Source organism: Sylvia atricapilla, chromosome 12, assembly GCF_009819655.1.
Source record: "Sylvia atricapilla isolate bSylAtr1 chromosome 12, bSylAtr1.pri, whole genome shotgun sequence".
In the NCBI taxonomy this organism is placed as follows: Eukaryota; Metazoa; Chordata; class Aves; order Passeriformes; family Sylviidae; genus Sylvia; species Sylvia atricapilla.
This window is the reverse complement of record NC_089151.1, coordinates 4,118,634-4,131,927: the sequence shown is the minus strand read 5'-3', so window position 1 is coordinate 4,131,927 and position 13,294 is coordinate 4,118,634. Positions and strand designations below refer to the sequence as shown.

At 40.6% G+C, this 13,294-nt stretch overlaps 1 protein-coding gene across 3 annotated transcripts in view; it reads left to right on the top strand.

The window, feature by feature from the left end:
* CDH13 (cadherin 13) overlaps positions 1-13,294 on the top strand; it is a 444,776-nt gene that overhangs the window by 389,022 nt on the left and 42,460 nt on the right. For all 3 annotated transcript variants that reach the window (XM_066327533.1, XM_066327534.1, XM_066327532.1), the window contains 2 exons: positions 3,187-3,369; positions 5,203-5,456. In XM_066327533.1, the coding sequence (XP_066183630.1) occupies positions 3,187-3,369; positions 5,203-5,456 (437 nt within the window). The remainder of the gene's footprint in view (positions 1-3,186; positions 3,370-5,202; positions 5,457-13,294) is intronic.

Here is a 13,294-nt window from a genome sequence, read left to right as displayed (position 1 = left end):
CAAACCCAAACCCTCCCCCTCTGGCTCAGGGTATTCTTCTCCTAAGTTATTAGTGTTAAAATGGGTCCAAATGATATCAGTTTAAATAAAGTACTGAACTCATCTACTTTATTCTTAATTTATAGCGGTGCTTAGGGGATGTGCAGATATTTAAAATGAGTAAAATCAATTAACTTGTGATCCAATTATTTGTGTTAGCCACTGTGGGGTATTATTTTAGAGCACTGGTTCAGACTTCCCCAGTTAAGCACTGTGCTTTGAGAGTGTAAACCTTTCATTGTGAAATATGAGGAACCTGTGGTTATCTTTTCTTTGTTTCCAAATCTAATCCCCATTTTTGCCCTTTCATAGTCTTAAAATTCCCTTTTTAACTTCTGTTTTTAAAAGGGACTCTATATAAATGTAACAGGTTTTTCTAACTGTTGGGAGGTTTATTCCCTAAATGAAGGTGACTGAACAGGCAAAAGAGTTCACCTTCTAGATAAAATACACTATATTTTTCTAGGCCACACAGTTTCACAGTTAATATGTGTCTTTTGCAATCACAAATCTGTGATTTATTACACTTTTCTCATTATAAATTTAGAGTAGACCTCTGTGACAACTCCTGTGGTCTGATCATTCTGCTTCTTCATCCATCTAGAACAGATATCAGTCCAAAGTTCCAGACAGCTCCAAATATCTGTGTTTATGTGGTTGTTTCCAAACTGTGAAGGATGCTGAGGGCACTGCTCTACCTGGAATGATTTGGCTTGGCACAGCCTTTCCCTGTAGGTGCTGGCATTTCCTCGACCTGCAGGAGTCAGCACTGCTGTGCCCCCAGCAGGTCCATGTGCCCTTTCTCTCTGCAGATGAACTCTCCCTAGGCAAGGAGAAAATAAGGATGCAGAAGAAAGCCAATCCCAGCTGAGATATCCTGGTTTTAGATATCTTAACTTGATATTCCACATTTTTTGAACTAGCTGGCACACCATGGCAAGCTTCTGCATCACAGTCTGGCACTGGTGGGGTAAAAATAATAATTTTCTCTCACAGGTTTCACAACAATGTGAATAAAACAACCATATCTTTCAATATTTTACCCTAACAGCTCTTACAGCTCCCAAGGTGAGCCAGGGAGTACTGAACATTTAATTGAATCAGAGTGGAGGATTAAGGAAAAGATTTTTCCGAAGGATCAATATGAATTAGGAGCAGATGCCTGATCAAATCTCAGGGTTAGAATCTTTAGTATCAGGCTGCTTGAAGTCTGGTCACCTTTTTATGCTGCTGAATGGAAATTGTTGGGTACTGAACACTTGTGGGAAAAATTCACACCCTTGTGGTTCTGATGTGTCTCATGTGCTCAAGTTGGGACAATATGAAATAAATAAAAATAACCATCAGGCTAATTGGTTATTTTCAATCAGAGAAAGAGGTATCCAAATCTGCTCGACAGGGACAACATTTGGCTGAGCTGGAAGGAACACAATCTTGGTAATCATTCTTCTGTTATTTCCAAGATTCTTAATAGAGTTTTCTTTTTAATTTGTTTCAAAGCAAGTGAAAATATTGTTGTATTATCATTTAGAGTTAATTAAACTGCAAATGAACTTAATGAACTGGCTGAAACAAGGCTCAATCACAACCTGTTTCATATTAACTGTCAAAATCAAAAGAATCTTTAAATTCTTTGTTAGATACACCAGAGAAGTTAGAAATATCCCGTTATTAATGTCATCCTTTTAAGAAATCGGGTTTGAGGCTGGAAAGCTTGAACTGAATGCAGGCACTCAAATTATATAGAAAAATTGAAAAAGGGCTTGGGAAGATAAATCAAATCTATTGGAAAAAGAAGGAAAACAAAGATAACTGAACACAGGGGAAGACATAGTCATCTTTCCTTTATTTCCATATGAGGAAATCCACTTTATCTCCTATTTGTCCAGACTGGGAAATCTATATATTAATAAACCGCCATTTTCTGGACTAGGTATTTTCACAAACTCTCCTGCAGTGTTATGACTTCTCCTGTTCTGTAAGACAGAGGAAAAGACATTTAGTTTATTCAGCTCCTGAAGGCACTCGGGTGACTCTTGCCCTTGAGTGATGCACTGTTGCCAACGGAGCAGTTTTTAAGGAGCACACGTACAGCGAAACCTATTTGTGTCATTAAAGTTTGTAATTTGGGGCTTCTGAAGGCTTAATCCCTGCAAATGTTAAAGTTTCCTAATGATCCGTAATGGCAGTGCTGATGTTCAGCACTTCTCAGGATTAGGTCTGTTATCAGCCTGCTTTATCCACCTCCAAAGCAGGTATTATCTTATCACTCTTATATACAGTGCTTTTAGCACGTCAGCCTCGAGTACTTGAAAGGTGAGGAGTGTTATTAAATCTGACCCTTACAAGCTTTTCCAATGGTTTGCTTATTTTATTTTTTTTCTCCTACATAAATAAGAATGATGGAGAATAAACTAGAATTTTCTTACAGGGTTTGGCTGGTTGAATCGTCCAGCAACACATTTCACAAGGTCATAAAAAGTTTTTTCCACTGCAAAAAGAAAGCAGCACTGACTTTTAGTTATGCAGACAAAGTGGTAGCATGAGGTCCAATTATTTTTGAGTGTCTTAGAGCAAGCCCTCTCAAAAAAAAAAAAAAAAAAAAAGCTCTGGGAATGGTTTTTGTGAGACCTGTTTTTTGTCTTGATAACGGTGCAGTGAAAAATGGATGTGGGTGAAATAATTAATGAAAAAAAAAAGGGGTGTGAATTGAGAAACTGGATTTGTTTGTAAATAAAAGTAGATTTGAAGGCCAGAGTGGTGTGTATAAGGCAGGTTCCTCTCCCCTCAGTTCCCTTGCTGGGAATACATGCAGCTTTGCAGCACTGCAGGTATTTTCATGCTTCACTTTCCAGTAATATGAGCTGAACTGTCTTCTTGTGATCAGAACCTTCCCGAGCTCCACTCCTATCACATCACTGCTTATCTGCCATCTCTTGAGTGGAGAGCAGCTGAAATGTGCTAGCTCATATTTCACAAGTGAGAATGCATTATTATTTAAAGCCCACAACGTTCAGTTTCAGTCAAGGATCCCATCTTCCTGCTGCTGGGGTAAATAATTAATGCTGCCTTGGATATTTTAGGGATGTGTGTGTGTGTGGTCATTTAGTGGAAATAACAACGGTTTCCTCTGTGTTTTTTTCCCAGTTCCAGGCCACGGTGAAGGAGGGGGTCACAGGTGTAATAGTGAACTTGACTGTGGGTGACCGGGACGATCCCGCCACCGGGGCGTGGAGAGCTGTCTACTCCATCATCAACGGGAACCCAGGGCAGAGCTTTGAGATCCACACCAACCCCCAGACCAACGAGGGAATGCTGTCTGTGGTCAAGGTGAGGACCATCCCCTCCTGCCCTGTGTTTCTGCTGTCAGCTTCATCCCCCAGCTCACTGCATAAAGCAAGGCACAGCAGGGATCAGTTATTTGAAGATATAAAGTTGGCTGCCAGCTCTTGTCCAAACTTCGTGTATAACCCCTTCTCCTGTCACAGTAACCTTATTTTTTAGTCACAAGGACTGCCTGTTCTTAACTCTATTGGCATTGTGCTTAAATAACACCCAGATTTTCAGTAATCATCACAATTAATAGTGAGATTTGACAATAAAGTTTTGTTTGTTGCTGGAGGTACAATTAGTATTCAAGGGCCCCATTTTGTTCTCACTTAGAGAACACATGGCAGTACAGGGAAGAAAGGGGCATGGATTCAGACTCAATCCACATTTCTAAAGTGGATTGGTCCCACATTTCTAAAGTCTCCTAGGAAAATTGCCCTGTCTTTGTATGAAGACAATCCTATGTTTCAAACTTAACAAATAAAAAAAAGAAGAAAACATCCCTGAACCAGAATGCTCTTTTTGGCTTCAGAAGAGGCACTGTCAATTCTTAACACAAATGCATGTGTTCTCATGGCAGTGAATTTCAAGACAGGATTTGAGAAAGCAGCTTGTGCTATTGTCATGAGCAGCTCCTGCCTGTGACTCATGTGTTTGTTAAATACATGCTACATATAAATAAACATATGTAAATGCTACATATAAATAAACACATATATATCAGCATTGAATTGTATCTCTGAGGTATGGCAAAAAAAAAAAAAAAATGAAAGCTCTTGTACAGAGAGATGTCTCCATGGGTTTTTAAGCCCATTATATTTATTATTCTCGTTGTCATTTACAGCAAGGTATGTCTAATCCTAAGCTCTCACCAAATTCCAGGTGCAGAGAATGCTGTCATCCCTTTCTGGCTAATTCTGCTGTCTGAAAGTTTGCCATGGGCTAAAGGAAAAAGTGTTAAGCTGTGGGCTCGATATTTTTTGAGTTTGAGAAGATCTAACTCTTCTCAAGGGGAATTTTCAGCAGGTTGCTTTTTTTTTTTTTTTCTTAAAACAACTTTGTGCAAACAATAGGTTTTTTTCATAACAACAGGTATTGTTTGCTATTTTTGTTACTTAGCTAATGGGAGCGGTGTCAGTCTTATGGACTAATAACGTGCTTTTTGGGGCAGCATGTTATAAAAGTGTGGAATTAATTGTAAATAAAACCTTTTTGTAACAGTGTGTTTTTTCTGAGTGCAGCTACAGCCTTTTTAAACCCCAGTCAGCCTCTCTGTAGAGAAACTGCTGGAGAAGTGTTCAGGCAGCAATCAAACCACACAACCACACACATTACCAGGCTGGCTCAGCAGAGGGGCAGGAGGCTCTCAGCCCCAGAACAATTCCAGCAGGTGTTTATTCCAGTGAGCTGAAGGTGAATCCAGAGCCAAAGAGAGAGAACATGTGGTCTTTCTTAGTTATGTAGGGTCTGAGGGTCGTGGGTGGCACAAGGGGCAGGGCAGGGGGCAGGTGACCATAGGGAAGGGAGGAACAGGACACCAAACCCCAATGCCAATGGGGAAACAGGGAAAGGGGATGCCATGGGGTGGGTGATGGGCTTGGGAAAGCCAGAGAGAACATTGCACAAAGGATCCGTGGGGGAAACACCTTTTTTTACACCTGGGGTGCCTTTAATCTTCACTTTTCCAGGGAAGGGCAGTTGGAAATTCCTTTAATGGCACGAGGGTCTCCACACCTGATTTCTACTGCCTTCTGACTGGAGTCAAGCATCTTAATTTCGTGTCCTATTACAACATTAAGCCTTGTCCTTGAGCTTTGCTCTCCTGTCTTGCAGCCTTTGGACTACGAGATCTCTGCCTTCCACACGCTGCTGATCAAGGTGGAGAACGAGGACCCGCTGATCCCAGACATCACCTACGGGCCCAGCTCCACGGCCACGGTGCAGATCACCGTGGAGGACGTCAACGAGGGCCCCGTGTTCCACCCCAACCCCATGGCAGTGACCAAGCAGGAGAACATCCCCGTGGGCAGCGTGGTGCTCACGGTGAACGCCACCGACCCCGACACGCTGCAGCACCAGACCATCAGGTGAGAGCAGAGCCCTCTCCTTTCCATCCCTCACCAAATGTCCTTTGTGCTCAATAACCTGCCTGCCCGTTCAAAATTATGTTTAACTCGTTTTAGGCCTCTGCAAACAGTAAGAAGTTGCAATTTATGTTTTTATTCCTGCAATTAGGGGCTCGGTTTGTTGTAAACACAGGAGTGTATTAGGCAGAAATAATAATTTCCCACGCCGTGAGATTCCTGCAGTAGGACAATCAAGTGCCACAAGCTTGCTTTGTGTAGTTCCAAAATTACTTTTAACCTGCTTGTTTATTCCTCTTCCTTCACGAGAGCCAGAGAAGATATATAAAAGTTTAAAACCATCTATAGGAATGATGCATCTGTTTTACATAGGGCTTAAACCAGTTTATGATCATTTATAATGTCCCTCAGTGAAATACTGACTGTCCACTTACTTTCAAGAGCTGAGAAAATATTTCCCAGTGAAAGACTGAAGCTAAAGGAAGCTAAGACTTGGCCTTGTCCAGATAAATGAAAATAAATTATTATTTCTGTGCTATAATAGTATAATCCCACACTGTACCATGTCACAAGGAGCAGACCTGGATATTACGTGGTATCATCATCTTATATTTTGATCCAGCTGGTTTAGTCTTTTGGCTTTGGATTCTATGAAAAACGAAAAACCAACCACTTTGTTCCCTAAAACTAAATTGGCTTTCCAGACAGATTTTCTCAGCGTTTGAGAATTACACGTTAGGCACCACCACTAAAACCTACAGCTGTGTTTAATTTTTCATTTCTCCTTGTAAGTATCACTTCCCCCAGGTCTCAGTGTACATAAAAGGGGATAAATACCTTGTGAGAACGACTTCAAAGCTGCAGCTGAACAATGGCTCTGTCAATCCAGACCATAGGCATGGTTCTCTCCGTTGTCACGGGGGTTATTTAGCAGTGATTGTGCAATCCTTAAAGAAGGTTTGACACGTGTACCATTCTACAAGAAAGAAAGCTGATCTTCATGATGTTCTCTGTCTGTCAGTAGCAAGTCTTGGTGCAAAAATCATTGCAAAGGAATTGGATTTGACTGATGAGGAAGTGAATTTAAGCAGGTGAGTGTGCTCATCTCCAAGGAAAGGGGAAAAAGGCAAGGCAGATAATTAAAAGTTTCAATTCTCTCCACCACCTCAAAGATAACGTTGTTAATAACATTAATAGTTTGGTTTTTCTCCTTTGACTTCTACCATAGAAATACCAGTTTATCTGGAGGATGATTCTTAGCACATCATTTTCCTTGTTTCCTATATGGATTTAATTATAGAATTTCTAATTCTTAAGTTTTACTTTTGCTCCAAAGACCCCTCATTTGATACACAAGAATTTCTGTCTATGGATGGAATTTCTGTTGCTTGTCAGACAGGGCAATGTGACCCTCAGCAGCTTTGCTCAGAACCTGGCTTGTGCAGGAAACAGATATTTATTTCCTTTGGGGTTTGGACTGAGGTTAAAAACCAAATTTATTGATGTTCTCCATAATGTGTGTATTTTCATGGGAGATGTAACAGCTGATTTCGTGATGCTAAAAGAGAAAAGCCATGAAAATGTAAGGATTTGATTATCAAAGCCAACAATCCAGGACCTATTAACTGAATTCTTTTTCTCTTGATTTTGCTGAGTTTCTCCAAACTACATTGACCCTGAATTTAAAGGGCACCCAGTGAGTCACTGAATACTCTTCAGTTAGCCTTAGGGGTGATGTGTAAACAGTCAGGTAACATAAACGTGTTCTGCAGTTCACACTTCACAACTGGCTGCCAAGGAACCCCCAGATCTTGACTAGCACATAAGATAAACAGAATTTTCCCAGAAGTTTTACTGTATCTGCATAGCCAAGCATGGAAGGCTTATAGCCAAAAGCAAGATTTTTTTCCCTCCCTTTTATGTGCAGAAAAGAAGAGCAGAATGAAGCCAGACTGGGCTGGGAATGAGGAATGATCACATAAAGAAATTATGGAAATGGAAGTGGTTGTGTAAGTTAGAGGAAAATAATGCAAATGTAATGGAAATCTTGGAAATGGCAGAATGCATCAGGAAAAGGCTAATTTTCACTCCCTCAATCCCATTGCTAAAATAACACGAAAGCATAAACCAGCATTTTTAAAAGATGTTTTAATGCTGACAGGCACTGGAACACCTGAGTACCAGCAGTGAAAAAGGCAGGCTGAGGTATGAGAACAGCACCTGCAGCTAGAGACAGGGTCAAATTCCATGTAGAAAAGCTAAAACCTCTCACTGATTGGGGTTTGGCTGAAACATTTACCCCAAATCCCCATGGGTATGTGTGTGTTTAGAGTTTGGGACAGTGTGTGGGACCTTTACAGGGCACTGACACCAAATTTGTGGCTCTCAGACTATGACTGTGCCATCAGTCCTTGCTATGTAAAATAAAGACCAAGCACAGGCTCCTAAATGAGTCTATGGATTAATTGAATATTAATGACGATGAGAGAGCAATGTTTTGTCTGCAAGCAGCAATGAATGTCAGATTTGTGCTGTGTGAACAGTGTACATCACCCCCAACAAAGTATAAATCTCTTCAAAATGGGCAGACCAGCAGAATTAGTAATGTTGGTGGGCTTTGGGTTCTTTTTTCAGCCTGTTGCAACTGAAATATATCTAACTGCGGGGATATTTTTAGGTAATTGGCTGTATAGAACTCATAGAAGGAGCTGCTGATTATTTGTAATCAGGAAATTTAGTTACTCTACCAGATATAACATGATAAATGCATTTCAAGACCAACAAAAAAGAGTAGAGAAACCATTTTTGCCATTGTCTGCAACTAGATTGAATTTATTCTTTGAACAATGCAGATCTGAATCAGAATCAAATTACTTATCTCTGAAAAACGTGGCTTACTTTGTAAAATTTCCTGAAGACAGCTGTACTTTTGAAGCAATTTTCCTTCTTATTCTTCAGCTTCAAGTGTTTTTGCAGGCTGAGGAAGAATTTCATTTCAGAGCTCAAACAAGCTGGCAAAAAATGTGTTTCAGTGAAAGAAATAAGACTCCAAATGACAGAGCTGGGGCTGTGGCCGTGTGCCTGCACAGGAGTGGCAGAACTTGCACAGTGTCAGCTCTTCCCTGTTCCAGTGACACTAAAATTCCAGAGGGAGGGAGAGGTGGGAGCATCATCCTGGAAATGAGAGGTGAAAAACAGTGTTTGCTCCACTCTCATTGCTCCCAGGAAAAAAAAAAAAAAAAAAAAAAAGACTTGTTCAAGCTGGGTCACATTTCTCAGATTCATTAACCTTTCTAATTTTTTTTTCCTTAATTTTTTTAAAAGCATTTAAATCTCTCTACAGTTTCCATCTTTTCTAGAATAAAAGAAAAAAAAATGAAAGCAATCCAGCAGGCCCCATTTTAATTATAACCCAACAATTTATTAACAGAACAGTAATGAAGTTTCTGAAATTTGATTTCTTAATCAGGGACCATTGTTATTTTTGTGCCAGATTTGAGAGTTTAATTTTGGGTACTTCTTCCCAACCTCTGAAATTTTAATCAGAAGTTTCAAGTGTACATGTCAATGAGAAGTTAAAGGCCAAATTTAATAACATTTTCTACCTTGGGAAATTAAAAGAAGAACCTCACTCTGAAATCCATTATTAACAGTAGATCTTAATTAAACACAGTTATGGTTCTCAATATTTGACTGTGTGAGGAGATTGGTTTCAGTATTTTTCCCTTTTATGGGATTCAACAAGTCCAGAATATTCAGTAGTTAGACTTTTAACTACGTGTAAATAAGTTGTTTACTGCAGTGTATTTGTAATTTTTAATTAGAGCCGTGTTGTTTTCTGGTTTCGTGGCTTATCATGGCAATATATTTTTATTACCTACTGTGCTCTTGGATTTTAAATTATTTATGTAAACATATTGTTTCGGTGTTTGTTCTCAGTAAGCAGTGTGACTCAATGCTTCAGAAGTATCTTCATAAGGATAGTTTATTGCAGCTCTAAAGCATATCTAATTCATTAAGTAGAATTAAAATGCAGCATTTGAAGCTGGAGAACTTAGAACCCAAAACTGCACCAAGTTTTATGGGAACATGAAAGGCTGCAGAGATATCTGAAGCTCTGTATGTAAATAAAGTATATATTTGTGTATAATATTTATATCAAGCTGCCTCACGGAGTACAGGTGGCTCCTGGAAGCACAGAACACTGTTTCCAAGCCTTGCTCACCTGGAAATAGGAGCAAACTCATTTATTATTGTCAGCATTTCCAAAGAGCAGCTACTGCTCTGTCTGGAAGGGGATAAACTCTGTTTCTCTGGGTATAAATTACATTTTTCTGTGCTGCAAACGAAGTGTTAATGAAGCTTCAGGCTGGATCACCAGAGCAGAGGAAGGAGGAGGCTGAGCCCAAGTGAATTAAAGGGGGTTGTGTTTATTTGCTGCCTTGAAGGAGGTTGTGGTGAGTCTCTTCTGCCCAGCCTGCAGTGAAAGGAGGAGAAAAAATGACCTTCAGTGTCCCAGAGGAGGCTCAGTGATTCAGAGGAGGCTCAGAAATTCACTGCAAAGCTGCTCAGTCACATATTAGCAGATTATATTAGAATAATCTGCTCGGGGAGGTGGTGGAGACACACGTCCAGAAGTGTCAGTAGGATGTGGCATTTGTGGATGTGGTTTAGGAGCTGAATCTTGGCTCACAGATGGATCTTGAAGATCTCTTGCAGCCTTGATGATGCTGTGCATGATTTGTCTTCTCAGCAAGAGCCACTGGTCAATGCCTTTGGGAACAGGAATTTTTGCTGCTGGGACATGTTTTGCTTTAGATTAGATCATGCAGATTTTGGGGTTGGTGCCTACGGAGCTGGTGGAAATCAGTGGAAATGTTCCAACCTCTAATTGATTCGAGGTAACCATGATCTTTGTCAAAGAAAAAAAAATAATTTAAATGGCTGCCTAAAATTCTATAAAATCGTGCTGAAACTACACTGAAATGGGTTTCAGAGCTCACTGAGTTTCTCCTAAATCTCAAATGGTCGAGGAAACTAAGGAGAATTCTCTGGAAAAAGCGAGTTTTCCTTCTGTTCCTTTCTTTGGCTGCCAATCCTCACCCTTCCACACGGCTAATGCGTGAGCCACAAATCACAAAGACCATTCAAAAAGCCTTTTTCTCGTCTCTCGCCTGGATTTTTTCAGAGATCCTGAACCCCCTGCGAACAAGGATGAAGCTTCACATCACGATGCTCACAACCACTTAAGGGATCAATTTTGCATATTTTGTTGCACATCAAGCCTTTTTAAAGCACTTTTGTTGCTGGTGGAGGTCAATAAACTCGCTTTTTTTTTTTTTTTTGGGGATACACTCCAGTCACTTCCAGAAGTACTACATAATGAGAGAGGGATAAGGAAGACTTTTAAAGAGTGAACTGCTTAGGAAGCACCACACTTGGTCATGGTTAAATATGTCTCCTAGAGTCTGAAGGACTCGTCTTTGATTCCTAACCACGGGAGATTTGTTTTCCTCGCTGCAGACAGGAGAATGGCTCCATTGTCACAAATGAATGGCTGAGCCATGCTCTCAGCATGCAGCACTGGAGTTTTTCACTGTAACTTATACCCGGGAGCATCTCGAGTTGGCTCTGCGGTTTTATTGATGGCCTGCCTGAACCCAGCCACTGGGAATTTGTAGTGCATCTCTGGATCTGAAGTTGCTGTGTATCGAGCAGTGTACATTGTTTTTTTGGGTTTTTTTTGGTTTTTTTTCTCTCCTTTTCTCTTTTTTAAGTTAGATGGAAAGGCAAGGAGAGATGGAATATGCTCGAAGCAAAGAAAAGGTTTTTGTTTTTTTTTTCACTTCTGTCTTTGTAAAGTCTGAAACACAGAAACAGGAGAGCTGCGGGTATCGGGGCATGCAGCAAAGAATGGCAGAAAAGAGGAGATTTAATCAGCTCTGGAAGAAGGTTCTTGGGCAGTTCCCTCCTGCTGCACAAACGCTGTAATTGCAAGTTCTTAGTGGTCAGCCACTGCCTCAGGAGTATTTTACACAGCAGCCACTGTTCCGTGGAGGTGTTAATACTTTCTGAGCGGGTAATTATTGTGATGTTTGTGTTTTACTGTCATAGGACTAATACCTGAAGGAAAAAAAAATATAGTAAAAAACTTGCTTTTTTTTTTTTTTTTTTTTTTTTTTTTTTTTTTTTTGTCAGTTTGACTAAACTGACTTCCACTTCTCGTTTATGGAGCAAAGTAAATGACCCCTCTTTCCCTATGCAGCAAATGCTTTAGGCTTACAGCATTAAGGAAAAAAAAAAAAGCAAGCAAAATTTTTTTCTGGAGTGGTGGCATATCTCCTTTATTCTCCTGTCAGACCCAGAACCACACTGATGTAATTCTGGAGAGGTAAAAATGGCTCAAGAGCCAAATCAGCCCCATTTTCCCTGTGCACAATGTGGCTTGTGGCTGGCCAGCACTATCTGGATTTATCACCACACTGAACAAATGCAGAGGAAGCAGCTGATTAAAACAAAAAAACACAAAAACACCCCAAAAAACAAAACAAAACAAAAAAAAATCCACCGAAGAAAATAAAAAAAAAATTCTCAGGTGGGAGCCACTGAGCTGGGACAGAAGAGAACAAATGACTGGAATTAAATCCCTTTGCTGAGAGAATTGAAACATCTGCCGAGTGCAGGCGCTGGCAGAGCTGTGGACAGCACCTGGTGCTGACCACTGAGGAGAGGCAGCTCCAGCTCTGTGGCTCGGATGGCAGAGAGCAGGGTTTCAGGATGTGCTTCTGCTCCGAGCTGTGAGCAGATGTTGGTGCTCTGCCTCCCCAGCTCTGTCATTCTGTCCCTTTGCTCCTCACAGACATTCCCTGGCTGCTTTAATCCACCACCACTCTGTCAGCTCTGGGAGGGTCCCACTGATTCCCCAGCTGCTTTCACAGTCAGGGACATCCCAAAGTCTCCCCTGATGTTATTTTAACCCTCTTTTTACTGATATTTTCTGCCTCTGTGTCAGGGCAGGTGTTTGACTTCTTCTTTACTTCTTTCTGCTTTTGTACATCTCAATTTTCAGTGCTGGAGGCCAATCCCAGCTCACCAGTTGGGGCTGAGTTTTGTTGTAGCAGTTTTTGTTAACTAGTTTTGTTACAGCAGGTTTTGTTGTAGCAGTTTTTTGTTAACCAGATTTGTCATAGCAGTTTTTTGTTAACCAGTTTTGTTATTTTTGCCTTGCTGGGAGGTGAGGGAGCTTCCCTCCCTTTCCTTGTTTATGCTCATGGATTGTCTTGTTGGGATTCTTGGTTCTTCCCAGCAGTTCCCAAGGTTTGGGAGAAGGTTAATGCACATAAATGGGTTGTTATAGCATTATTTCTTTGTCTTCTCCTGGAAGAAAAGGAAGCAGAGCAGGGGGGAAGTTTTCTCACTCACAGACTGAGTGAGGCTGTTCTGGAAAAAAAAAAAAAATAAAATCCCTTTCCTGAAGGGAAAACAGAAAATAAGGAGCATTCTCTTTCTCCTTGATTGGTCTCTGAAATAGCAAAAATGTCTGATTTAAATTATTAAATGCAGGAGGCCCAGGAATTCTCAATCCATGATTCATGGTTGTGCCCGGAACCCAGCTACCTGAAGCTAGACTTCATCACTCCTGACAATGCTTGTCAGAAGATCCTGTTCTTAAAATTTTCCACTGCTCTACTCTGTTGGCATAAATCATACTTAATATGTTGATATTAAAGCTATGGATGATAGCATTGAAAATCTGTGTTTCCACGAAATCAAATAAGCCACAGTCACCTATTCCAACTTGCCTTGATATTACCTTTAGAATCCTGAATTCCTGATTAATA